Here is a 26,785-nt window from a genome sequence, read left to right on the forward strand (position 1 = left end):
ATTGTGGAGAAACCAGCATCTCCCTGATGTTTTCCCTTCAGCCCAGTCTGAGGGATGGGCACAGCTGGAACAGGAGGTTTCACACTCTGTGCTGGGATGGTGCAAGTCAGGAGGAGAAAGCTCAGGAGCAAGGACAGGCACCCTGAAGGTTTCTAAAGCAGCACAGGAAATGGGGCAACTTCCCCCAAAAAATCTCCATGTTCATACAAACATTTTTCTGAAAAGCTGAAAGGAACAAAGAACCAGGGGATAAACCACAGGCAGTGCCAGCAGCTCAGCCTGGCTTTGGGAGACATGGGGACTCATTAAGCCCCTGTGGAAGGCAGTGCCTGTCTCCATGTCCTGAACTGCACCCAGAGGCACTCACCAAACCCCAGTGAGTGCCCAGACAGCCCCAGACACCTTCCCTGCCCTGCCAGGATCCCAGGAATGAGCCATGACTCCACAGAAAGGCTCACACAGCACGGCTCAGCCAGCAGCTCGTTCCCAAACCCCCTGGGAGGGCTCAGGATGGATGTCTGGTGCCAAACACAGGCTGATTAAACAGGCTGATCAAAGCCCTGGAAAATCACACAGACCCACATCCTCAGGCCCTTGATCCGGGTGTGACAAGGACAAGTTCTGCTCCCTCCTCCCCGGGAAGCCAGCGCTGCTGAGCTGAGCCCGGATGGATGCTGCTTCCCCTCCTGCCTGGAGAGGCACAATTCCCTGCAGCTCAACAACTCCATGGAGACATGGAAAAAGGCATTCCTGCAGCCCATCTCAGCAGCTCCCAGGCTGGGAGAGGCTCATTATCCTGCCCTGATCCATGCCTGAGCTCAGTGCCCAGCAGCAGCAGCATCCGAGGGGGGATGAGGCACAGCCTGTGCTGGCAGAACAACAACAGATTTGGGCCAGCCCAGCCCTGCTGACCCCCAGCAACCACTGCATGGAAACCAGGCCCTGCACAAGCCCTCCCAAAGCCCAGAGGGTCTCATCTGTCCCAGGATTATGTGCAGCCACAAATAAAATAAACCCCAAACTGCTCCATGGCTTTGCCAAACACCTCCCTCATGTGTCCTATGCTCCATGGCTGAAATACAAGTGACAGACAGCCCCACCTGCCTGGGACTGCACCTAGAGATGCACATTTGAGTGCACAGCTCAGGTTGGTGCTGAAAGCTCAGGTATCCATGGGGGATGAGCAGCCAGGGCTGCTCCTGCTGCACCCCAAAAAGGGAGCTCCCAGTGCCACCAGTTGCATTCCAAACTCCCAGCAGACAAATGGGAGCACTGGTGCTCTCTCACTGTGCTCAGGTCACAGGCAGCACATCCCAGCTCCTGCCAGGCAGGGAGAAATCCCAGCTCCTGCCAGGCCCCTGGCACAGAGCACCAAGACAGAGCTGTCAGCAGCATCTGTTCCCAGCGCCAGATCTGAACCCATGCAAAACACCTCTCCTGCTGGCAAACTGCAGGGAAATGGGCTGCTTCCACAGGAAAAACCCTCCCCATGCTCTACTAAATCCAGGGGTGATGGCAGGACTTTTAAACAGGATGAGCTTTGGAGCTCAGTTTTGCCACCACTGCAAAGAGATTCTCCTCATCCCTCAGGATATAACTTACAGCAGAGCCAGGATATAATCTGTGGTGCATCAGCTACACCCAGCTAAGGGGCAGCTCTCACTGAAAATATTCCTGAGCTGCCCAGAGCCGTGACATGACCCAAACCCCTGGGGCTGAGCAGCCCTGGCTGACGTGGGCACCAAACCCTGCGCTCCCCATCAGCCTCCTAGGGCAGCCTGGGTGTGACAGATGCCAGCTCCTGTTTGTGTGCTCCAAACCCCCCCTGCCAGCTGCTGCCCTTCCCTGCCAGCCCCCTGGCTCCATCCCTGGGCTTTGTGCTGCGCTGAGGGCTCTGCTGCGAAGGGAAGGCAAGGCAAGGCAGCTCTCTCCAGGGAAAAGGGCAGCTCCAGGCGTGCAGCACGCTCTGCTTGGCAGGGAGACAGGTTATTTATGAGCTCACCCAGCTCCTGGAGAGCCACAGCACTGGGGAAGGTGGAGATGCTCCATTCCAGCAGGAGGGGGACACCAGGAAGCAGGGAAATGCAGCAGCGTCTTAGGAGGGCAGAAGGGAGCAAGGAGCCCTTGGTGCCTGGACGCCTCAGCTCCCTGTCTATAAATAATGGCAGCTTGAGGAGCCTCGTGCTGCACAGAAAAGCAGGGAATGAGTCACACCTGGAGGTCTGCTCTGCTCTTTCAATGCCACACAGGGGCTGGGAACAGGATCCTGGGTGTCTTTGGTGCGAGGGCCCAGCAGGAAAGGAGAAAGCCCAGCCTCCTTTCTGTCACAGACATCTCTTATGAAAAATCCTTTCCTTAGGTTTTTTCCTCCTGAGAAGCTGAGAGACCTCAGGAACAAAATGTAAACAATGGTTATCTGCTGCTGTGGAATGAAACAGGTGCATCTGTGATTGGTCTCATGTGGTTGCTTCTAATTAATGGCCAATGACAGTCAGCTGGCTCAGACAGAGAGACCAAGCCACAAACCTTTGTTATCATTCCTTCTTATTCTATTCTTAGCTAACCTTCTGAGGAAATCCTTTCTTCTATTCCTTTAGTATAGTTTTAATGTAATATATATCATAAAATAATAAATCGAGCCTTCTGAAACATGGAGTCAAATCCTCATCTCTTCCCTCATCCTAAGACCCCTGTGAACACTGTCACACCTTTCCACAAACTCCTATTCCATAACAGCAAAGAAAAGATTTGGACTTGACAGGCTTTCAGCTGGATCAATTCTCTAGGGAATTTAAAAATAAAATATTGTTTCTTGTCCTTCCTCACTGCCAGCATCCCTCCCTCTTTTCACACACCCCTGTATATTTTAAGCACAAAAACCTCAGGGATTGTGACCTCTGCCAGGACAATCCATCCTCTGGCACTCCCCATTCCCCCAGCCCAAGGTCCTGGAGCTGGAATGGGTTCCCAGGAGTGGCACAGCACCAAAACCCCTCAGTGCAGGCCAGCACAGGAGACTCACCACAGAAGGAGATGATGTGGCTGCTGTCCTCATGCACAAACTTCCTCGTCACAGCCTCCTCCATGATCTGCTTCACCTGCAGGACAGAGGCAGTCAGGGAAAACACGGAATTTCAGCCATGGATCTGCAGTGGGGTGGGTGCACAGGAGCCCCCTCTGCTCCCAGGTTATCCCAATGGCACAGGAGAGCTCACAGAGGATTGATGCAGCTCTGCCTGCTGAGCATCACCACTACCTCAAAAAGGTATAAAAAAAGGGGTTTTTCATTTCTGAGAAAAATCACAGAAAATTCACAGAAATCGTTGTAGGAAAAAGGATGAGCTGAGGATTAACTGAGGGAACTGAGCATCACTTAGACAAAAGACATCTAATAAAGGTACCCAAATCTCATATTTAAGGTTTTTACAGCATTGTTCTGTTCTCTCATTCTGCTTGACAAGTTCCCTGTGACACAGCTGTCCCAAATGGCTGCAGCCCTCCATCAATGCCTAACTCAGTGATCACCTGGCACCAGCTGTGCCCAGGAACCCCATCTGCAGGGCAGTGCCAGCAGCTGTGACCTCCCTGCCTCAGAGCTGGCACTCAGCTGACCCAGGGCAAGCTGTCCCTTAGTGCTCACCAGGGCCACCATCAGGGGACAAAAACAAACAGGACCCCACACGAAATTGCTGCAGGGAGCAGACAGGAGGGTGGTGACATCCATCCCCAGCTGTCACCCTCCCTCACCCTGCTGCAGGCAGCCAAAGCCCAGCTGAATCTCTGCTCCTTAAACATTCACTTCCCAACCACTTTTCCCTTCAAACACAGCTGCCAGCACGCCTGGATCTCATCTCCCAGTGCCTCTGCAACATCTTGGTTTTGGAAAACACAGGGGGAAGTGTTGCCAGCACAGAGCTGAGGGTGTGAAGGGAGCTCTGCTGAGCAAGGCGCTGTCCCTGAGGGCACAGGGAAACACAGCAGGTCAGGGCTTGGCCAAGCAAACCTTGGCAGCAATGAGAGGCCCTTTAATGGCATCATTTGGGGAATTAAACTCCCCTGCAAGGTATAATCAAGGGCAGTTATGCACGGCTGACAGCTCCATAAAGGAAATCCTGAGTATGGATTAAGAGCGGAGCCAAGAGCTGCTCTGTCAGAGGCACCAGGTGAGATCCCAGCCCTGCTCCCTGCTCAGTGACCAACAGGGAGCTCTGAGGCTTCCCTGGATGCCAGATGAGCTGGTACTGAGTCAGGAAGCCACAGCAGGGAATGTCACTGAGATGTGGAACTGGGGACTGGAGGTGCCTCAGAGCACTGGGGAATTCCTCATGGTCCAGCTCCTGCACCTTCCACACCTCCCACATCCCAGCCCTGTGCTCAGAGCAGCGATTCCACCGGCAGGAACACCCCAGGGACCAGGATAAAGCTCCATCTTCCACCTCAGTGCCCTGTTGTGTCCTAAAACTGCAGCTGCCCCTGGTCAGGGCTCCTCCTGGTGCTCCTTCATTCTCTATCTCCCATCTTCAATTTTCTCCTGGTGTTCCTTCACTCCTCATCTCTCATCTTCAGTTTTCCCCTGATGCTCCTTCATTCCTCACCTCCTACCTTCAGTTTTCTCTTTGTGCTCCTTCATTCTCTATCTCCCATCTCCAGTTTTCTCCTGGTGCTCCTTCGTTCCTTATCTCCCATCTTCAGGTTTCTCCTGGTTCTCCTTCACTCCTCACCTCTCACCTTCAGTCTTCTCCTTGCGCTCCTCCATTCCTCATCTCCCTCTGCAGTTTTCTCCTGGTTCTCCTTCATTCCTCATCTCCCATCTTCAGTTTCCCCCTTGTCCCAGAGCCCCACCTGGCCACCAGGGAAGGAGCAGCTGCATCCTCACTGAGGGCTCCTTGCTCCAGCATCATTTAATTTTACATTTCAGCAACAAAAACAGGGACAGAGCCAGTCCCAGCAAGAGGAGAGGAGCCTCTGTCTCCCACACATCCCCAGGCTTGGCTGCAGGATGGAGCAGGGATGGGGAGCAGCACACAAACCTCCATCCATGTGCCCACCACGTGCTGCCCCTTTCCCTCCACCTGGAATTCCCACCACAGATATCCTGGCATCCTGCTCAGGTGCATCTTTGATTGGTCTCATGTGGTTGTTTGTAATAAATGGCCAATCACAGTCTGGCTGTTTCAGGCTCTCTGAGAGTCACAAGATTTTTTTATTGTTATTCCTTTCCTATTCTATTCTTAGCTAGCCTTCTATTAATATAATATAATATAATATAATATAATATAATATAATATAATATAATATAATATAATATAATATATATATTTCATCATAATATATATATAATAAAATAATAAATCAGCCTTCTGAAACAGAAGTCAGATCCTCATCTCTTCCCTCATCCTGCAACCCCTGCAAACACCACAGGGACCCTCAGGGATTCCCTGAAATTTGGCTGAGCCTCCCTTGTCCAGATGGCTCCTGACCCTCACCCAGGCAGGCTGAGCTTGCTCTGTGTGAGTTAATATCTCACACAGATATTAAATGTACACTCATGGCAGCACTGGTGGTGTCAGGATTTTACCCCCACACCTCCACAAAATACACCTGAAAATCAATTTGCAGAGTTATGTCTTTACCAGCTTCTGATTCAATCAGGAAATACTGGAATATAAGGAGTATATTCAAATACTTGTTTGAAATTTCAGTGCATTGACACAGTGCCTGCAGGGCAGTGACCATCTGTCTGTCCAGGGCCTGGGGACCATCCAGGACAGCAGGACACAGCTCTGAGTGGGCATTTCAGTGCCAACACTGCACAGACCACCGGCACGCTCGAGGCTCAAACAAAACACCTTCCAAGGGACACAGTTTAGTGGAAAATTACTCATTAAAGGTAAAAAAAAAAAAATAATAAAAATATCACTGAGGTTGGAACACTAAAAATAAACCAAGTCTAAAGGACTGGAAGTGGAAAGAGCAACAAGGGCACTCACCAGCACAGACAGACACACAAGACCTTGTAACACAAAACAAGGGATATCTTGGAATCCTGGAATGGTTTGGGTAGGAAAGAACCTAAAGTTCATCCCTGCAGTGCATGGACAGCTTCCACTAATCCAGGATGCTCCAAGCCCCATCCAAGCTGTCCAGGGAACAGAATCAACACTTCCAGGGAATGGAGCCAAGAGATCCCAACTTCCTCTACCTACCAAGAAAGTTTTCCAACAAAACCATCCTAAATTTGCCCAAACAGACACAGCTGGCATCTCTAGGGCAGCTCAGGGGCAGAGAAACCCAAAACTCCTGAGAGATCTGCTGTGCTGCTGCCTGCAGACCCCAAAGGACTCTCCCAGAGCCAGATGGGATCTGCCATGGGATTTGTGACACCCCTTGGTTCCCTGCACACAGCAGCCTTGAACAGCCTCTGAATGTGCTGTTTTTATGCATTTTAATGCTAATTCTCTCAGACTGCAGCCAGAACAATCCCAACAGATGAAGCTGCCCACTCTGGATCTCACGCCAGCCCAGAGAAATGAGATGTTTGCTCTTCTTTTATTAGAAAGGAAATTAAAACGGCAACTAATGATTTAGCTGGAGGTAAACACGAGAGGAACATCATCAAGTATTCCACAACAGCACAAACAGCCCCCCTGGAAAGGGAAATCAAACCCTCACCTGCCCAACAGCCCCAGGGAGGGATGAAGGATGAAGGATGAAGCTCAGACCTCTCTGCTGCAAAATTCCCAGGGTTATTCATCATCCAAAGCCCAGCTCTGCTGTCACCCAGCCCTGCTGTCATTTACACAAATATTATCACAGCACAGCCACCACTGAGGTGCAGGGACCAGGAGCACACTGAGAACTGCAGGTTTGATTAGCCCAAGGCAATATTGACTCTCAGCTGTTGTACCTGGTCAGGCTTTTCCCTGCAGGACCTGCACCCTGGATCATTTGCAGCCCATTTTCCTGACTCTTGCACAGGTTATTCAGGCATTTCTGTGGATGCACAGCACCTCCTGTCTATTTGGCCATGCTCAGAACTCTGTGAAATTGTTTACAGCAAGCCAGATGCAAACAGAGCCTCCAGGGAGATCCTTTTCCCAATTTCCCAGTCCTGTTCCAGGGTCAAGCCCACTCACATTGTCACAGGCTGAGGGCAGCTATGGGGATGCTCCTGGCCACCAGATGCAGGAATGGGCCTGGATGCCATTTCCAGCACCAAAAAATGCCTGGATGAGCAAAAAATGGGGCACAGCAGCTCCAAACTGGAGCCAAAGCAGTGGGAGAGCATCCCATCCCAAACCCAAAGGATTTACAGCAAAGAATGGAGATGGAGATGATGGAGATGACAGGATGGAGAGGTCTCCTGCTCCCTCTGAACATCCACCTCTACACGGGCTGTCAGATCAGGGGCTGCAGTTTTTTCTGCTTTTCCTGCCTTGCCACCTTCCTGATCCCTACAGCAACAAACACCCTGATGATCCCAAAGCAGGTGCCAGGCACTGCTCAGCACCACCCTCAGCCACTTCTCCAAGAGTTTAGTGGCTGATCACTACAAAAAAATCCAAATTAATCGTGCTGGGATCAGTTTAAACCCCCCCCCCAGCTGCAGGGCACAGGCAGAATTTACACCCAAAATCCAAATTAATCGTGCTGGGATCAGTTTAAACCCCCCCAGCTGCAGGGCACAGGCAGAATTTACACCCAAAATCCAAATTAATCGTGCTGGGATTAGTTAAAATCCCTCCAGCTGCAGGGCACAGGCAGAATTCACACCCAGATTAATTCTGGTGGCCCCTGGCACGAGGGGACAGCACGGGGACAGCTCTGGTGGCACCAGGCACTTGCCTTGAGAGCCATTTGGCAGCTCCCTGTTCCTGCTGCCTCAGCAACATCGATCACCCCGCAGCCCACTGAGACCTCTGGCTTTTCTGAAAAGTCTTATTTCATTATTTATGACCACTTGCTGAATAAAAGATGGCACCTCGCTGCAGCTGAGGGATGCTCCACATGGCACACAGGAGGGAATTCCAGGCCAGCCCTTCCCTGTGCTCACAGCTGGGCACTGGGGTGATGCTCCTGAGGGGGATAAGGCAGGAGAACAACTCAGAATATTCCTGCAGTTTGGCTGGAAAATGAATTTAAAATGCATTAACGGAAGGATCCATAATGCAACATTGCATTAGGGGGGGCACAGGGGGCGATCCCAGCCACGTGTGTTTGCTCAGAGTGTTTTGCAGCAGACTTTCGTCAACTTTTTCGGCCAAAAAAAAAAAAATTCCCTGTTTGCAACACTGATTTCAGCAGCCTGGGATCACGTTCTAGCTGGTGCTATTCCTGTTGTGCTTGTCAAAGGCACATTTCCACGCCATCTGTGGGCACTGCTCGCTGAAAATGCTCAATGCAGACATTTAAGGAAGCATCTGAGGCAAACTTTAGTCATTTCTGTGTTTCCAGCCTCAAGGCTGGGCTCTGCTCTCACCACATCCCAAATTCCCTGTTTTTCCAAGGCACTGATGGCACCCTGAGGAGTCCTTTGGGTTCACTGGAACGTGGCAAAGGATGATGCTGAAACCAAGGGCAACTTCCAGCTCCCAAACTGCCCCGAATCCGTGCAAATCCAGGTATCTCCATGGCAACAGCCAGGATGCAGGCAGGGAATTTTGGCAGAGGGTGCCCTGGCCCAGGGAAGGTGTGAGGAAAGGGGAAAGCAGCACCAAACCTGCTCTGGGGATGGAAGACTCAAGGCAGGGGTTCCTGGAGCACGAGAGCTCTTGTGCACAGCCCTGCTTTCATCTCTGAGAGGAGAGGAAATGGTCCCCAGTGATCAGGGCTGCTCTTCAGAGCAGATCGATGCAGGCAATCGAGAAATGCTGCATTAAGGGCCCTCTCTGTTCTCTCCTGGCACAGAAATATCTGAAAAAGGCTGCCCCGGGTGCTTGAGAGACATCAGAGGGTCCCCTCTGCCAACAGCAGCTTTCATCACCAACCTGAAACTCATCATCCTCGTCCTTATCCTGCCTGAACACTTTTGACAGCTACACAAAGGCCTTCTCCCTTTTTTTTATTTTTTTTTTTAATAAACTGGCTTTGAGAACCTTGAGAACACTTAAAGCTCTCAACATTAATATTTCAAACCTCAGTAACATTAAATTAATTTACAATTTTCTACCCATCCAGAATGAAATAGCTGGCACTGATGCCTGCAATCTGATATTTTGGAATAGCAGGCACACATTAAAAAAAAAACCCAACTGCAAAAACATTGCTCTTACCAGTCATTTGTGTTATTTAGCCACAAACCAGGCAGCATGGCTGCAAAGCAGGGAAAGCTCCTGTGAAAGGGTGGGAGGAAGAGACTGACTGCTGTTCCCATGACACATGATGGAGGAATTAGTCAACAGCTACACGCTGACAACCATCCCAGCTACTGAAAAATAAACAATTTATCTGGCAGGAGACAAGCAGGCTGTGGTGGTCAACCCCAATATTTGAAACAATTCTAAGAGCAGGCAGCAAAAATATTCAATGCAGGTCCAACAGTTGCTGATGAGCAAAGACTCGGAGCTGCTTCCTGAGTGGCAAGTTAAACATAAACTAAGTTTGGTTTTTTTTTTTTTTTTTTTGCAGAAGAAGGACCAAGATGACTGTTTGCTTTCACACACAGCACCCAGCTCTTCTCTGAGCTCACACTCCAGGGACACGTGTGCAGGTGGATTGCACAGGTAGCAGCTGCTTCCCTTGCTCTGGAAACAGAGCTCAGGGCTCTCCTCTCTTCAAAACAAAACTTGTAAAAGAAGGAGGAGAGGTTACAAAGGGAATATTTCTAGTTGAAAACCCACACCCCTCCAAACCTGGGTATTTCTGGGTAGGTAAAAAAGCCTCATTCCACCTGATAAAAGCCCTGAAAAAGTGTTGGTCATGCTGCTCACCCTGCATAACAGCACAGAGGATGCCTCTCAGACTCAGACTCCATCCTTGCCTTGCAGCCTGCTGACAAACAGTCAATCCTGCAGCTCCCAGGCTTGCTTTGATTTATTGTGGCCATATGGGCTTGGGGGGGAGGAAGAAGATGGTGACAGAGAACACAGCTCATCTCAACCTGCACATCCACTGCAGCACAGGGCTGCTCCAGAGCCCAGTCCCTAACCATGGCAACAGCCAAATACTGAGGGCTGCTCGGTGCCCTGGCTGATTCCAGTTTATTGTTTGTGTCCCTGCTCAGATCAGAGCTGCTCCCCAGTGTTTGTGCTCTCAGTTGTGGCCCTGGGGTGACAGATGTGGCACAGCTCCCCAAGGACTGTCCCTGCTCCCAGCAGGGCTCACCTGCACTCAGGGAGCAAAACCAGGTGTGGCCTTGTGAAATGAGAATAATACAGCTTTGAGAAAGGTTAAAATTGTGGGAGTAGGGGAAAAAACCCAAATTTCTGCACCTGGCCCTTTCTAGTGCTCCTTGGAGTCTGCACAAGCTCCTGACTTAACCTGAGGTCAGCCTAGAAGAGGAAGGAAAACCAAAAGCATGAGCAGAGAGCAACAGGCACAGGAATGCCCCACCTGCTCCTGGTTTCAAGGGTGGTGCTGAATAATTAACCCCATAACCTACAGGATCATCTTTTCCCCAGGTTTTTAATTCCCACAGGAGCACACTGGGAATTTCCCTCCACGGAACTCCCCAACCTGTGTGGCCGTGCACCCACAGCCCCTGCCCAAGCCCAGCACTTCCAGCAGGCAAATCCCAAGGGAATTTGGGATCCCAACCACCTGGTGCCTGCAGGGGACCCACACCAGCATCCTGAGCAATGGGATCACCAGGAAAAACCCTCTGCTCCGTGTCAGCACCAAGGGGCTGCTGCGGAGAGCCCAGCGAGTGACAAACCCAGCTCACAGCACCGAGGTGGCTCCTCACAGGGCAGGAGGGCTCTCCCCAGGCTGCACCCACATTCACCAAACCCACATTATCTCCCCCAAAACCAGCAGCAGGGCAGGAGCCAAGCCCAGCTCTGCTCCCTGAGTACCAGCTCCACTTTCCCCAGCCCTGGGAGCCAGCAAAGCCAGCACTGAAGGCCAGCACAGGAGATGCTCTGGGGGAAGCAGGAGCAGCCCTGGCTCCCACCCTGCAGCAGCAGAGCTGTCTCTGCACTCAGGAGCCGCCACAGACAGCAATAATGAGATGGCAGCTCCATCCACAACGCTAAATAAATGTCATACCCTTTTCCCTGGCTTAACAGCCGTTGCTGGGGCAACCAGTGGTATTCCTCAGCACAGGATTAAAGGTGGGAAGTGGTCGGGATGGGCAGCGCTGTCACCGTCCCCAGACCCACCGCCCACGGCTCTGCTCCTCCCGGCTCCGAGCAGCAGATCCCACACCCTGTAAAGGGATAGCGGGATGCTCGTAACGCCAGGAGCAAAACACAAAACCTCCTCCCTCCATCCGGCATCCCGGGAGGTGACCTGCGGGGACAGAACGTGGGCAAGACATGACAACAGCGACAGCAGCCCCCGGTGCCCCGGCTCCGGGACTCGATGGACCGCGGGCTCGGCTGTGACACACGGGATAAACACGGACACGAAACAACGCACAAACTAATAGAGTTAAGGATGCCCGAGGAGGGGCAGCACGGCGAGATGCAGAACGCCACCCCCCGCTCCGGGCACACACATTTGATCCCCCCTTTTCCCCCGCTGCCCCCCGCCCTGCCCGGGAGCTGCGGGAAGGGCTCATCCCATCCCCGCTCCCCAGGGAAGGATGCAGCGCCGGGACTCGCCCCTTTTCCCTGCGGAAAATCCCAAGTTGTGGCGCGCTCTGCTCCCAGCCAAAGGCGATTTTTCCAAGGATTTTCCAAGCGCTGCAGGGATGCTCCTCCGCCCCCCGGGACCGCAACCGCGCCCGGCCGGGCTCTGGGCCCCGCTCCGGGATGCGTTTTTGGGGGGTCTGAACCCCATAGCACCAGCAGCAGCAGCCGGAGCCAGCGGAACCGGTGGAACCGGGGCTGCTCCCGGGGGTCCCGCACCCACCTCCTTCTTCACGGTGCGCAGCAGCCGCTGCCGGGTCTCCGCCTCTGCGGGGAGAAATGAGGAGAAGAGACCCCGTTAGTGCTGCCCTGCCCTGCCCAGCCCAGCCCCGGTGCCCGGCCGCGCTCCCCGCCCGCCGTACCCGCCGGGGCCGCCGCCATGGCCGCGCTCGCTCCGCAGCGCCCGCAGACTGCCGGGCACCGGGCCGGGCCCGCACCGCCCCCCGCCCGCCGGGGAGGGGCCGCGCCGCCGCCGCCAATCCGCGACCGGCACCGGCACCCCGGGACCCCGGTACCCCGGTGTCCTGGTACTGATGGCTCCGGTACCCCGGTACTCCCGGCACCCCGGTACTCATGGCACCGGCACACCGGCACTGCGGCTCCGGTACCCCGGTACTCCCGGTACCCGCTCTTCCAGTACCCCAGCTCCGGCACCCGGTACTCATGGCACCCCGATACTCCCCGCACCCCGCTACTCGCGGCTCCGGTACCCCGGCACCGACACTCCCGGCACGCCGGTACCCCGCTACTCGCGGCTCCGGTACCCCTGCACAGGCACCCCGATATTCCGGTACCCGCGGCTCCGGTACCCCGGCACCGGCACCCGGTACTCCCGGCATCCGCAGCCCCCGGCTCGCCCCGTACCCCCGGCACCGACACCCCCGGCCCGAGGGGCGACCGGGTCCGGGCCGGTGCTCTCGCCCTGGTCTCCACCGGGACCGGTCCCACGGTGCGATCACAGCCGTTCCCCGGCTCCCGGTGTCGCCTCCAGCCCCCCCAGCAGCTGATCCCCGTTATCCCGGCCAGGTGCCCGCACCCCCGGTTATCTCCCCGTTATCCCAGCCCCGAGTGCCCGGGGACGGGGGTGGCGGGGCTGGGTGACACCGGAGAGCCCTGGGGGTGTCCCCGCTCATGGGGACGGCCGGGGCAGTGTGTGGCCTCGGACAGGGGTCAGGGCTCTGGGGTCCCTCACAGGGGAGGAACAGCCGCGCCCTTTCAGGCGTGAACCTTCCAGCCCCGCTCCGCTGAGCTCCAGCACGGCGGGGAGGTGACCACGACCAGAGACCCCCCCAAAGCCTCATCTCAAAATCACACCGGCACAGCCCCTCCGAGAGCGCCCTGCCTGCAGCTCCATCACCGTCCCTCCTGTTTTCCTCTTCCCTGGTTTACTGCTCCAGGACATTTCCATAGAAACAGCATCCTGGCTCCTCCGCAGTCCGGTTTCCAATAACTACAAACGGCGGCGGTGCCAGGGCAGCGGCCACGGCACGGCCCCGTCTGTTCCCGCTGCACCGGGGCTCCATCCCGGCAGGGACACCCCCGGCAGCCCCCAGAGCTGGGCTGCATCCTCTGCCTCAGAGCTTTGCATCCTCGGTGGCTCTGGTGACAGCAGGGACATCATCCCCATGGTTCCCTGTAGGAGCGTCAGGGGGTGGCATGGTCGGGATGGACGGAGATGAGAGATCTCTGCAGCCAGGTCAGGAACTTGGGGTTTATTGCAAAGGGCCTGGGTGCAGGGCCCTGCTGGGAGCTGCCAGCCACAGCTCAGAGCAGGCCCGAGAGAAAAGAGGGGGAGAGAGGATGAGAGTGTAAGAGAGTAAAAGGGTAAGAGGGCAAGAGAGTGAGGTTCCTGTTACAATACACTAAATCTTCTTCTGTGTTGAATATTCTGATTCTCACTAACCAGTCTAGTACAATATACAAATCCTATAGCATTTCCATACAGCCTATAAGAATCATTACATTACCATACTGTGTTACATTTTAAACCCTAAAAACTCCTCTTTGGGCCCCTTCTGCCAAGCTGTAGGGTCTGCTCTGACCCTTGGGCCTGTCTGCAAGCAGAGGGTGTTGTTCCATCAAAAGGGGATTACCTTCACCTGGCCACACCATTGTTCACTAACTGAGGTATCTCAAAGCTTGCTTTCATTTCAATCTCGCTTATAGTTTCTATATTCTCAAAATCTTTTGACAGGCAATCATATTTATAAGGCTTTCCTGTTTCACCCTCCCCAGCAGTTCCCTGCACTGCCCAGTCTGGCAGGAGAACAGGAGGGAGCTCCAGCCTCGGGATTAATCCAAATTTTGTCCCTTCTGTGCCTTCCAGCGGCCAGGAGGAAGCCTGGGCTGTACCTGTATTTCCGTGTCCTCTGTTTGCTTTTTGCTGTTTATTTGCTTGTTAAACACCCATTTAGCACAAATGTAACTCGGAGGAATGTGATTGCTGGACCAGATGGGTCCCAGAATCTTTGGGAGAAAATCTGAAAAAAAGCACAGGGACAAGCTCCCCCCAAGCCTTGCTGGCTCCTTTTCCTTGGAAAATTCTGCCTCTCCCCAGATTAAGGCCAGGTGGGAGATGATTGGCCCCTGTTTTCTGGAGCTTGGAGAGCTTAAATGAGAGCACGTTGATCTACACTTAATGTGATTAAGTTACATCTCCGAGTATCATGCTAATTAAATTAAACTCCCCACTGCTGCCTCTGAGGCTTAAGCACGATAGCTGTTTTAAGACCACAATTCACTCCCCTGCATGGCTGAGCAGGTGGGATAAAAGCATTCTGCTAATCAAGTCATCCCGGTGTTTAGAAACAACTTCCAAAGCAAGGGATATTCAAATTTAAATCTGATTGGAGCTGGATTTAAACTCTGCATTTTGAGTCTGGAGTGACTTGTGCTTTTAATGAGGAAAATAACAGGGAAAAAGCAGAAGTAAGAGGGTGAGGCAGTACAGAGACTGTCTGACCACAATGTCTCAGGTGTAGAAACAGGATATAGAGAAGGAATTGCTCCCTGTGAGTGGTGAGGCCTTGGTATAGGATGCCCAGAGAAGCTGTGGCTGCTCCATCCCTGGAAGTGCCCAGTTTGGACAATTTTGGAGCAGCTGGGACAGCGCGAGTTGTCCCTGCCATGGCAGGGGTGTCCCTGGCTGCTCTTTAAGGTCCCTTCCAACCCAAACCATTCCATGACCTCCCCAGGACCCCTCTCCCCTGCCCTCCTCCCGTGTCCAGCAGCTCTTTCCACCTTGCAGCTCCCAAAAGCAGCGGAGATGTCAGAGCTCTCGGGTGATGGATCTGACAGCGCTGCCCCGCCGGGGGAGCACCGGCAGCGTTCACGGCTCATTCCCCAGCCAGCCCGGGGGCTCTGCCAGCCGTGCAGGCACCGAACCGACGGCTCTGCCCAGCCCCGGGCTGGAGAGGAGCATCCACCGTGCTGGGGCCGTGCCTGAGCACGGCGAGATCCCGGAGAGCGGCAGCGTGAGCATCCCTGCGCTGCACACCCGGCACGGCTCCGGCTACGGGAATAGCTCCGGCCGCAGACATCCCTGCAGGCCCAGCTCTGCCCCACCGAGCGGGATTTAATAGCTTGGTGTGAGGGACACGAGAGACTTTTTATGAGGAAAAAGCTTCAGAGTTTGAAGAGCCGCTGCTCCGCACTGGGGAAGGGGTGCCTGTGCGGTGTTCGAAGGATGCTGGGGCTGTCCCTGCTTCCCACAGAGCCCTGGCAGTGCCTGAGCCCGTCTGCTGAGCCCTCCTGAGCAGGGGCAGGGTGTGGGCACGGGGGGATCTCCCACCTGTCCCACCGAGCCATTCCATGTTAATCCACCCGGAGAAAAGAAGGGCCAGCAGCAGAGAAGGAGCTAATTGTGGTGGTGTTTACAGGGGTCTGGATGAGGGAAGAGATGAGGATCTGACTCCATGTTTTAGAAAGCTGATTTATTATTTTATGATATATATTAAAATGATATATTAAAAATATACTAAAAGAATAGAAGAAAGGATTTCATCAGAAGGCTAGCAAAGAATAGAAAAAGAATAATAACAAAAGCTCCTGACTTTCAGAAAATCTAAGCCAGCTCACTGTGATTGGCCATTAATTAGAAACAACCACATGAGACCAATCACAGATCCACCTGTTGCATTCTACAGCAGCAAATAATTATTGTTTACATTTTGTTCTTGAAGCTTCTCAGCTTTAAGAGAAAAAATCTTGAAGAAAAGATTTTTCATAAAACATATCTGTAACAAAACAATTCCACGATTGTGCGATTCCATCCTACGACAGCCAAAGCCGCCAGGGCCAGACACAAACAAAACGAAACAAAAAATAAAAAACCACAAATGTGCTTTTAACTGGAGGTTTCTGACTGGTCCCCGTGTGTGTGCCTGGGGGATTAACAGTGTCCAGAGGCTTCCCTGTGCCGGGCAGCTGCGTCACGATGTCACCGTCGTCACAGCAACCCGCTCACCACGGCCCTGGAGCCGCAGCTCCGGCCCCATCTCTCCTGGAGCTGCTTTTAATTAAAGCTGGGAAAGGCTGGGAAAGGCCCCCAGAGCCCCGGGAGAACCCGGTGACCCCAGGTCTGTGCAGGCCCTGCAATGAATTTTGCTGTGGAACTGTCACAGGGCAGAGCGGTGGCTTTGGGGACCCTGCCATCCCATCCTGTGAAAGTTATTTCATTTTCGTGTGGCTTTTTCCCCAGCAATTCACACCCCAGAGAGACCTGTCGAGCCCAGATGGATGAGATGACCTTTAAAGGTCCCTCCCATCCCAAACCACCCCACGATTCCCGAATTTCCCCTGCCAGCATCCATGTCACCTCCTTAGCAAAACACACCGTGGAGAGAGAAATAAGGATCTGTCAGGAGGAAACACAGTCCCGTTTTACCACCTCAGCCCCAAAAACTGAGCTGGAATCCCCTCCCCTGGGTGGCACCCACGGGGTGATGCTTATTCACACAAGGTGAGGTGGTGCTGGTCCCTGCAGGGTTGGGCTGGTCCCTATAGGATAATGCCGGTCCCTGCAGGGTCCCCATGAGGTGATGCTGGTCCCTGCAGGGTCAGGCTGGTCTCTGTGGGATTTTCCAGTTCCTGCAGGGTCAGGCTGGTCCCCATGGGATAATGTCGGTCTGCAGGGTCAGGCTGGTCCCTGCAGGGTCTCCATGAGGTGATGCTGGTCCCTGCAGGATCAGGCTGGTCTCTGTGGGATTTTCCAGTTCCTGCAGGGTCAGGCTGGTCCCCATGGGAAAATGTCGGTCTGCAGGGTCAGGCTGGTCCCTGTGGGATGATGCTTGTCCCTGCAGGGTGCCCCATGAGGTGATGCTGGTCTCTGTTGGGTCAGGCTGGTCCCCATGGGATAATGTCGGTCCCTGCAGGGTCAGGCTGGTCTCTATGGGATGATGCTGGTCTCTGCAGGGTCAGACTGGTCCCTGTGGGATTTTCCAGTTCCTGCAGGGTCAGACTGGTCCCTGTAGGATAATGCTGATCCCTGCAGGGTCCCCATGGGTTGATGCTGGTCCCTGCAGGGTCAGGCTGGTCCCTGTGGGATTTTCCAGTCCCTGCAGGGTCAGGCTGGTCCCTGTGGGATAATGGTGGTCCCTGCAGGGTCAGATTGGTTCCTGTAGGATAACACCGATCCTGCAGGGTCAGGCTGGTCCCTGTTGGATAATACCGATCCCTGCAGGATCAGGCTGGTCCCTGTTGGATAATGCCGGCCCCTGCAGGGTCAGGCTGGTCCCTGTAGGATAATACCGATCCTGCAGGGTCAGGCTGGTCCCCAGGCTCGGGGGCTGCCCTCCCCGGCTCCCTTTGATCAGAGCACGGCTCTGTTCCCTGCTCTCCGTGCCGTGGGTTTCCAGCGGGAGGTGGGGAAGCGCAGTCAGCCTGACCCTCCCCTCCTCGGAGCTGTCATCAGCCGCACGCAGAAATCCTCCCCAAGTTACCCAGCCTGAATCCTGCAGGATTTGCCGGGGTGGCAGCATGGCAGAGCAGCCCTGCCTGCGTCCCCCTGCCAGCCCTGCAGCCCCGAACCCCCAGGCCCACCCCAGGGACAAGTGGAGCAAAAAGATGGATTTCCTCCTCTCCGTCGTGGGATTCGCCGTCGATCTGGGCAACGTCTGGCGGTTCCCTTACATCTGCTACCAGAACGGAGGGGGTAAGGACACCACTGGGCTTATTCAAGTCTCCTTTTTGGAGAAAAGATGCCTTTTTTCCTCGTTTTCCATCTTTCCCACCCTGAAAGATTCACTGTTTCTTCTCCTTCTTTGTTTGCAGCTGCTCCACTTCAGACAGGGCGGTTTAAAGACCGACCCAACTTCTCCATCTGTCTCTTTTCTGTTTGTGTCTTTCTTCATTCAAAATCCTCCTCCGCTCCCTCCATCCTCCTTCCCTGGGGTCCTTTCCTCCTTTCCTGGTCTTTCCCCCCATTCCTGGTCTTTCCCTCTATTCCTCATCTTTCCCTCCATTCCTGGTGTTCCCCTCCTTCCCCAGTGGGGTTAGAGGTGCGTTAGCAGCTCTAGGATCACAAAGGGAAAATTAGCATGGTCCAAACTGCAAAAAAGGATAAAAATCCATACATTTGGGCTGGGAAGTTCACACAATTCATGATTTTGGGACTCTGGGAAGCTGCTCCTGGTTTAAAATCATCCTCGTGAGCATCCCACCCTCCTGCTGTGGATCCTGGCTGGCAGTGCAGGATATCACTATCAGCCCCAGCTTTGAGGGATCAGTGGGAGGCAAAGACACAGAAAAACACCACAAAAGGAAAAAAAACCCTTCCGTAAAAGACACCTAAATAAATTGCTGGGAATGGAGCAGGATAGAAACCCCCCTCACATGGAAATGAAAAAGGAGGGATGAGGATTTTGTGCTGTTTGGGAAAGCGCAGCGGATTTAATTGCCAAAGTTGGCTTTCAGGGGGAGCATCCTCCACTGCTTGGGAAAATTAGAAAGAGGTAATTAGTTCCATACTCAAGGCAAAACCGTGGATCCCAGGTGCCCACGTTGAAACAGAGTTATTTGTGAGCTGCTCCTGTGGGATTGGGAGCAGAGCTGAGCCCCTCTGCGTGCCTGTGGCTCGGGTGGGAGGTTTCCACCTGCCCCACACACATGGGAGGGTGAGGAGTTCAGGGAGCAGCTCTGGGGGAGCACAGTCCCGTGGAGGGGGAGCACTGGGCTCACCCACAATTCGGGCTCTGCTTGGAAGGAAAACACTGAAAACACCTGGTCCTGTTGGGCCAGCCCTGCCAGGGGGGGTGCAGGAGGGTGCTGGGGATATTTGGGATACTGGAGGTGACTGGGAGGTCATTGGGGATTCTGGGGGTGCTGGGGATACCAGGGATGCTGGAGATCGTGGGGGTTTTGGGGATATTGGGAATGTTGGGGTGCACCACACTCACATCTGTCACAGGGAGGAGCCGTGGGGGCTCCTAAATTAACTAATCCCAGCAGAACTCAGAGAGCAGTTCCACTCCCAAAATCTCCATGGGGCACAAGTGTAGCCCCAGTAAAAACGAGGATGTAATGAATAATGCAGGTTACAGCGCTAATGATGTGTCTTGGGGTGGCTGTGCACATTCAGTCAGATTTTCCTCCAAAACTCTGCCAGACCTGAGGGGTGCTGGGTGTCCCCTCCCCTGTGCCCCAATGGTTTGTGTGGCTCTTTGCTCCATCCTGGCCAAATGGTGCCTCCCCAGCAAGGGCTGAGAGCACAGAAAGCTGGAACTCCAAGCAGGTCTCACATCTCTGAGCTCCTCTGACCAGAAAATCTCCAAATTTTCTCACAAACGCATCCAGACCTGCTGGGGCAGTGCCAGGAGGGAGGGAGGTGACAATGCCACGGTCCCCTGGTGCTCACCCTGCTCTGCTCCCCCCCTTGCAGGAGCCTTCCTCATCCCCTACACGCTGATGGCCGTTTTTGGGGGGGTGCCCCTCTTCTACATGGAGCTGGCCCTGGGGCAGTTCCACAGGACAGGCGCCATCCCCATCTGGAAGCGCATCTGCCCCATCTTTAAAGGTGAGACACCCCAGCTGGGGTGACACCCTGAGCCCCAGCAGGTCCCCAGTTTGTGTCCCAAAGCTGATCCCGATCCTGCTTCTCCCAGGCATCGGCTTTGCCATCTGCATCATCGGCCTCTACGTCTCCTTCTACTACAACACCATCATCGCCTGGGCTCTCTACTACTTCTACTCGTCCTTCTCGGGCACCCTGCCCTGGGCAAGCTGTGACAACCCCTGGAACACCCCTGCCTGCACCAACTACTTTGGGAAGAGCAACGTGACCTGGACCAACTTCTCCAGGTCCCCCGCCGAGGAGTTTTACACGTGAGTGCAAGGATGGGGGTGGTGTGAGCTGGGCACATCCCTGAGGGGTTTCTGAGGTGGGGATGCTCCTGAGGAGCTCAGGGACTGCCAGCCTGGAGCTGAGCCTGCTCCCAGCCCCGGGGATCCCATCCTGCAGGAGGAAGGTGCTGGAGATCCAGAAATCCGGGGGTCTGTACGACATCGGGGGGATCCGCTGGCAGCTGCTCCTCTGCCTCTTCCTCATCTTCGCCATCGTCTACTTCAGCCTCTGGAAAGGGGTGAAAACCTCTGGGAAGGTGAGAGAGCTCCAGCACTGCCCTGCCAGGGCAGGAGAGACCCCTCACCTGGTAGGAGGGACCCCTCACCTGGTAGGATCTTGCCTTCCCCAAGAGGGGAATGTCACCTCCTCCTCATCCCCTGTCCCTGAGGCCGCCCTGAGCGAGCCCAACGCAGGGTTTGGGTGGTCAGTGGTGACACAGGGTGACAGTGCCTCCCCTCCAGGTGGTGTGGGTGACAGCCACGCTGCCCTACGTGGTCCTGCTCATCCTGCTCATCCGAGGGGCCACCCTGCCCGGAGCCTGGAGAGGAGTTGTGTTCTACCTGCGCCCAGACTGGGGCAAGCTGCTGAGCACCGAGGTGAGTGAGGGTGGGAGCACCCACAGCCCTCCAGAGCCCCCCTGTCACAGACATCCTTCATGAAAAATCCTTTCTTTAAGATTTTTCCTCCTGAGAAGCTGAGAGGCCTCAGGACCAAAATGCAAACATTGATTATCTGCTACTGTGGAATGCAACGGGTGAATCTTTGATTGGCCCATGTTGGTTGTTTCTAATTAATGGCCAATCACAGTCAGCTGGCTTGGACAGAGAGTCCGAGCCACAAACCTTTGTTATCATTCCTTCTTATTCTATTCTTAGCTAGCCTTCTGAAGAAATCCTTTCTTCTATTCTTTTAGTATAGTTTTAATATAATATATGTCATAAAATACTAAATCAAGCCTTCTGAAACATGGAGTCAGATCCTCGTCTCTCCCCTCATTTCATGACCCCTGTGAACACCATCACACACACCCACCCACCCATCTGGGCATGGCAGCACCCAGGACCCCTCCCCAGGACACCCACCCAGCCCTGCCCACGGGTCTGGCCCCACCACAGGGCAATGGGGCCCTTGTTCCCACAGAAACGGTGCCCTGGGCAGGCCCTTGGAAATGTAAATCCGTAATTGAATCACCCATCTCATTCTGGCCGGTTTTGTTTGTGCTCTGCTCCCCCCTGGGCTGACAATGGGCTTTCTGTGGGTAATTACCAGGCAGCACTTGAGAATTCTCATTAAAGGTAATGAGGGCTGCCAGCGCTGAATGTGCCAGGCAGGAGTGGGCACGGCAGGCTCGGGGCTCCCCTCCATCCATCCATCCATCCATCCATCCATCCATCCATCCATCCATCCATCCCTGCTTCAAGGGTGACACTGCTGGGTGTCCAGGGTGGGAATGAGCTCACTCCCTGCCACAGCAGCTCCTCAGGGCCCAGGACATCTCCTGGGGGCACGGGGCAGGCAGGAGAGGAGCTCTGGACTCTCCTCTCTGGACACTCTCAGCACATGGGGTGTCCATGCTGTTGGTTTTGTGGGGCACCTCCCAGCTCCATCCCAGCCCCAAGGACCTCCTACCCTGCCCACCCTCCTGCTGTTTCTCCCTCCAGGTCTGGGTGGACGCTGCTGCGCAGATTTTCTTCTCCTTGGGCCCTGGATTTGGAGTCCTCCTTGCTCTGGCCAGTTACAACCATTTCCACAACAACTGCTACCGGTGAGGGTCCATCCCAGGGGGCACAGATACAGTGGAGGCAAATTGTGGCAGCTCCTGGTTCCTTGTGCCATATCCCAACAGATCCTGGTCCCTTGTGCCACATCCCAATAGATCCTGGTCCCCTCTACCACATCCCAACAGCTTCTGGTCCCCTCTGCCACATCCCAACAGCTCCTGGTCCCCCCTGGCTGCAGCCTGGGCATCTTTCCCCATTTCACTGAAGGCTCTGGTGTGATGGGCCCGGAGAGGGAACTGGAGTGGGGCAAGGCCAGGGCAGCTGGGGCAGGGTGAGGGCTGACCTGGAGTGGGGTCTCTGCCTCTTTTCTGCCCCCCAGGGATGCCCTGGTCACCAGTGCAGTGAACTGCCTCACCAGCTTCCTCTCGGGCTTCGTCATCTTCACCGTGCTGGGCTACATGGCCGAGATGCGGGACGTGGAGGTGGAGGATGTGGCCAGAGATAAAGGTTCTCCTCCCTCCTTCAGCCTCTTCCCACGCCCAGGGCTGTGCCAGGGAGCAGCCAACCAAGCCAGTGTCCCCTCCCAGGGCCCAGCCTCCTCTTCATCACCTACCCTGAAGCAATTGCCAACATGGTGGGATCCACCTTCTTCGCCATCATCTTCTTCCTGATGATGATCACCCTGGGGCTGGACAGCACGGTAGGAGGGGACAGCCCAGCTGTGTCCCCAGCAGGGACCAGGGTGGCCATGTCCCATGGGGTGGAAGGGGAGTTTATGGCCATGGGATGGGATGGGATGGGATGGGACATCCCCACTCTGCCATGCAGATTTTCGTGGAGAGCAGGGCTGTCCCCACACCCCATTTTCCCACCCCACACCAGCATTCCTTTGCAGTTTGGAGGCTTGGAGGCCGTGATCACGGCCGTGATGGACGAGTACCCCCAGGTCCTGGCAGGGCGACGGGAGCTCTTCGTCCTCGGGCTCATCACCGTCTGCTTCCTGGGCTCCCTCAGCACCCTCACCTACGTGAGTCCCCCTGGCACCACCCTGCCCTGGCCCCCCACATCCCCTCCTTCACCCCATGGGCTCTGCAGCCTCCCCCTGCTGCTCCAGGGGGGAGCCTACGTGGTGAAGCTGCTGGAAGAGTTTGGTGCTGGCTGCTCCATCCTGGCAGTGGTGCTGCTGGAAACCATCGCTGTCTCCTGGTTTTATGGTAAGAAACTGCATTCCTCTGTCATGGAAAACACTCTGTGGGCACCTACAGGGGTGTGTGGCCCTGCACAGGTGAGTAAATCCCGGGCACTGTGTCCTGGCTGGGGGTCCTGGCCGGGCTGGGATGGGAGCAGAGGGATGGGATGGAAGCAGTTGTGTCCATGTGGATACCCCTGACCCCACATCCCCAGCAGGATCCCGGGGCTCTGAGGGCTCTCTCCTCTGGCAGGGATCCAGAGGTTCTCCCACGATGTCAAAGCCATGCTGGGCTTCACCCCAGGGCTCTTCTGGAAGCTGTGCTGGGTCGCCATCAGCCCAGCCTTGCTGGCGGTGAGTACCCATGGCCAAATTGTGGACAAGGTCATTGCTGTTCCTCTGGACACCCTGCAGCCTCTCCCCTCTGCTGCCCAGCTCCCCGTGCCATGGATAACTCCCCTCTCACCCACACAAGCTGCCAGGAGAGCAAACAGGGCTGTGGGACCTCACACCAGCCCTCCCCATGCTGCTGCTCCAGCCACAGTGCCCACATCCCCAGCACCACACCAGGAAAGGGAGCTGGAAGTTCATTTTCCAGCCTTTTCCACAGCTCCAGGTGCTCACACAGGTGCCAGCTCAGCTTTGCCTCACCCTCCCAGCACTCAGCACCCCTGGCAGGGCTGGCCATGGGTCCATGTCCCCCGTGCTGGGCTGGATCCATCCCTTTGAAACGCCAGCTCCCAGGGCACTTCAAAGGCTGCCGTCGGCACAGGGGTCTGATCTCACCGGATCTGCAGGAGAAGAGGCCTTGTGAGGATTAATTATGGCTCTAAGCACTCTGCCCTGGTTATTAAGAGAGGAGTGTTATCATCAAAGCACACGCAGCACAGGGTTTTGTTTCAGCACGGGGCTGAGCAGCCCTCGCAGGCATTGTCAGACAGAGCTCCCAACCCTCACCCAGCCAGGGAGGCAGCCGGGGAGATGTCCCTGTGATGTCCATGCTGGATGGGATTTGGGGTGACAGGGGGAGCAGCAGGATGTGGAGGGTGCTCAGAGAATCATGGAAATTCAGAATGGTTTGGGTTGGAAGGGACCTTAAAGATCATCTGGTTCCATCCCTGTACCCCGATAATGTGACGGTGTTCACAGGGGTCTGAGGATGAGGGAAGAGATAAGGATCTGACTCCATGGTTCAGAAGGCTTGATTTATTATTTTATGATATATATTATATTAAAATGATATATTAAAGCTATACTAAAAGAATAGAAGAAAGGATTTCATCAGAAGGCTGGCTAAGAATAGAAAAAGAAAGAATGAATAACAAAGGCTTGTGTCTCAGAGAGCCTGAGCCAGCTGACTGTGATTGGCCATTAATTAGAAACAACCAAGATGGACCAATCACAGATGCACCTGCTGCATTCCACAGCAGCAGATAATCATTGTTTTCATTTTGTTCCTGAAGCCTCTCAGCTTCTCAGGAGGAAAAATCGTAAGGAAAGGATTTTTCATAAAAGATGAAAAATGTGTGACACTGATAACATGTGGGGTGAGCTGCCATCAGTGCCAGGGCTGGGGAGATCAGGGAATTATTTAGGTTGGAAAAGCCCTCTAAGATCAAAGAGTTCAAGCTTTACCCAGCACTGCCAAGGCCACCACTAACCCAGGTCCCCGAGGGCCACATCCACACATCTGCTAAAGCCCTCCAGGGATGGGGACTCCACCACTGCCCTGGGCTGGTCAGCCCTTTTGGTGAGGATATTTTTCCTGATGTCCAACATAACCTGGCACAACCTGAGGCCATTTCCACTGGTTCTGTCCCTTGTTCCCTGGAAGCAGAGCCCAACTCCCATCTGGCTGCACCCTCCTATCAGGGAGTTGTGGGGAGACAGGAAATCCTTCCTGAGCCCCCTTTTCTCCAGGCTGAGCCCCTTTCCAGCTCCCTCAGCTGCTCCAGCCCCTTCCCCAGCTCTGTTCCATTCCCTGGACATGTCTGTCTTGGTGTGAGGGGCCCAAACTGCTCACAGGACTGGAGGCCCCTGTGGCTCTGCTCGTTTCAGTTCATTGTCATCAGCTCCCTCCTGGAGCAGCCTCCCCTGACCCTCTTTGAGTACCAGTACCCCGAGTGGAGCATCTCCGTGGGATTCCTCATCGGGGCATCCTCCTTCATCTGCATCCCCCTGTACATGGTGTACAAGCTCGTCTGGACTCCAGGGTCCCTCAAGCAGGTCAGGAGTGACAATCCCAGGGCTCCTGGGTGGGTAAGGACCCCATTGGGGAGCTGGGCTGGTTGATGCATCCTTGTGATGGTGTTCACAGGGGTCTGAGGATGAGGGAAGAGACTCCATGTTTCAGAAGGCTTGATTTATTATTTTATGATATATATTACATGAAAACTATACTAAAAGAATAGAAGAAAGGATTTCATCAGAAGGCTAGCTAAGAATAGAATAGCAAAGAATGATAACAAAGGTTTGTGGCTCGGGCTCTGTTCGAGCCAGCTGGGCTGTGATTGGCCATTAATTAGAAACAACCACAAGAGACCAATCACAGATCTACCTGTTGCATTCCACAGCAGCAGATCACCATTGTTTACATTTTGTTCCTGAGGCCTCTCAGCTTCTCAGAAAGAAAAAATCCTAAGAAAGGATTTTTCATAAAAAATGTCTGTGACACATCCTCAGCATCTTTGTTAAGCGGCAATTCAATCCCACCGGGATTTAACGCCCTGGGGAGGGCTCAGAGGAGGGAAACGCGCTGTGTTTTATCTCTCCATCAGCGCCTCGCCGTCTGCATCCGGCCCGAGAAGCTCCTGCGAGCCCCCCAGGCAGAGGGGGTGGGCATGAACCCCGTCCTGTAGCGAGGGGGACACGGGGACACCTCGGGCTCCCTCCTTGGCACCCAGAGAGGGGCAGCTCCTCACCACGGACCGGACCTGGCATCTCCACGAGCATCCCCGGCGGGGCAGAGCCCGTTCTCGCTGCTGGCACGGAGGAAACCACGGCAGGGAGAACGGGAGCAGCGCTGCGGCCCCTGGGGGACAAACACCCGGGGAGGGGGGAGAACCCCAGCTCACGGAGCGGATGGAGCAATTGCCTGGCTCCGAGGTTCCCCCTGCGTGTCTGTAGCTGTGCCGTGAGTGTTTGGAAAATAAAGGTGACGGTGATGCTCGGAGATGAGGGGAGGGAGAGGAGCTGGAGCTCGCAGTGTTCGTGGAGCGCCGTGCGGGGCTCAGAGCCTGGGTTGGGGGACAGGGGGGCTATCGTTGTCCATGGGGTGCTGTCGCTGTCCAGACACACTTTGTCCTGCTAAAAACATCCAAAATCTGACCGAGCCCGGGGGTGAGTCCCCGGTGCTGCTGAAGCTGGGCAGGTCGGTGCCTCTTTCCGCCCCATTTTGGGGGGATGCAGGGAACAGGCATTTAAAGAGGGAAAAACCCCAATATATCTCATTTTAAACCCAAACCCTGGCTCGGGGTGAGACATCCCTGGGCCGTATCAATCAGCCACCTGCCGCGGCTTCTTAATCCCATCACTCCCAGAGCAGCATCACCGCTCCTCGGGGTTTGGGGACCTTAAAACACCGGGAAGAACCCACAGTGGTGACAGCGGGGGCTTTGGGGGACACATGGGGTTCGGGGGACACACGGGGCTGGGGGGCAGAGGATGCCCACGGGGTGCAGGGATGCGCGGGTCTGCCCCGGGCGCAGCGCTCCCGGTGCCGCTCCCGGTGTCGTTCCCGGTTCCCGTT

At 54.8% G+C, this 26,785-nt stretch overlaps 2 protein-coding genes across 4 annotated transcripts in view; one reads left to right on the forward strand and one right to left on the reverse strand.

The window, feature by feature from the left end:
• The window catches only part of SGSM1 (small G protein signaling modulator 1), a 32,561-nt gene extending 20,354 nt beyond the window's left edge, over positions 1-12,207 (reverse strand). For all 3 annotated transcript variants that reach the window (XM_054288576.1, XM_054288577.1, XM_054288575.1), the window contains exons 1-3: positions 12,152-12,207; positions 12,013-12,056; positions 3,023-3,098 (exon numbers count right to left, since the gene is read on the reverse strand). In XM_054288576.1, the coding sequence (XP_054144551.1) occupies positions 3,023-3,098; positions 12,013-12,056; positions 12,152-12,170 (139 nt within the window). In that variant the 5' untranslated portion in view covers positions 12,171-12,207. The remainder of the gene's footprint in view (positions 1-3,022; positions 3,099-12,012; positions 12,057-12,151) is intronic.
• A 5,558-nt stretch (positions 12,208-17,765) lies between these two features.
• Positions 17,766-25,895, forward strand: LOC128945025 (sodium-dependent serotonin transporter-like). Its single transcript, XM_054288578.1, has 13 exons — positions 17,766-17,940; positions 19,666-19,800; positions 19,889-20,108; positions 20,245-20,383; positions 20,589-20,723; positions 21,789-21,892; positions 22,228-22,355; positions 22,436-22,548; positions 22,744-22,875; positions 22,963-23,062; positions 23,291-23,391; positions 25,096-25,263; positions 25,815-25,895. Exons 1-13 carry the CDS (start codon positions 17,766-17,768, stop codon positions 25,893-25,895), a joined length of 1,731 nt encoding a protein of 576 aa, XP_054144553.1.
• Positions 25,896-26,785: the final 890 nt, after the last annotated feature.

Source organism: Melozone crissalis, unplaced genomic scaffold (assembly GCF_028551555.1).
Source record: "Melozone crissalis strain CALT ecotype California unplaced genomic scaffold, PUWL_Pcris_2 ptg000063l_1, whole genome shotgun sequence".
Taxonomy (NCBI): Eukaryota; Metazoa; Chordata; class Aves; order Passeriformes; family Passerellidae; genus Melozone; species Melozone crissalis.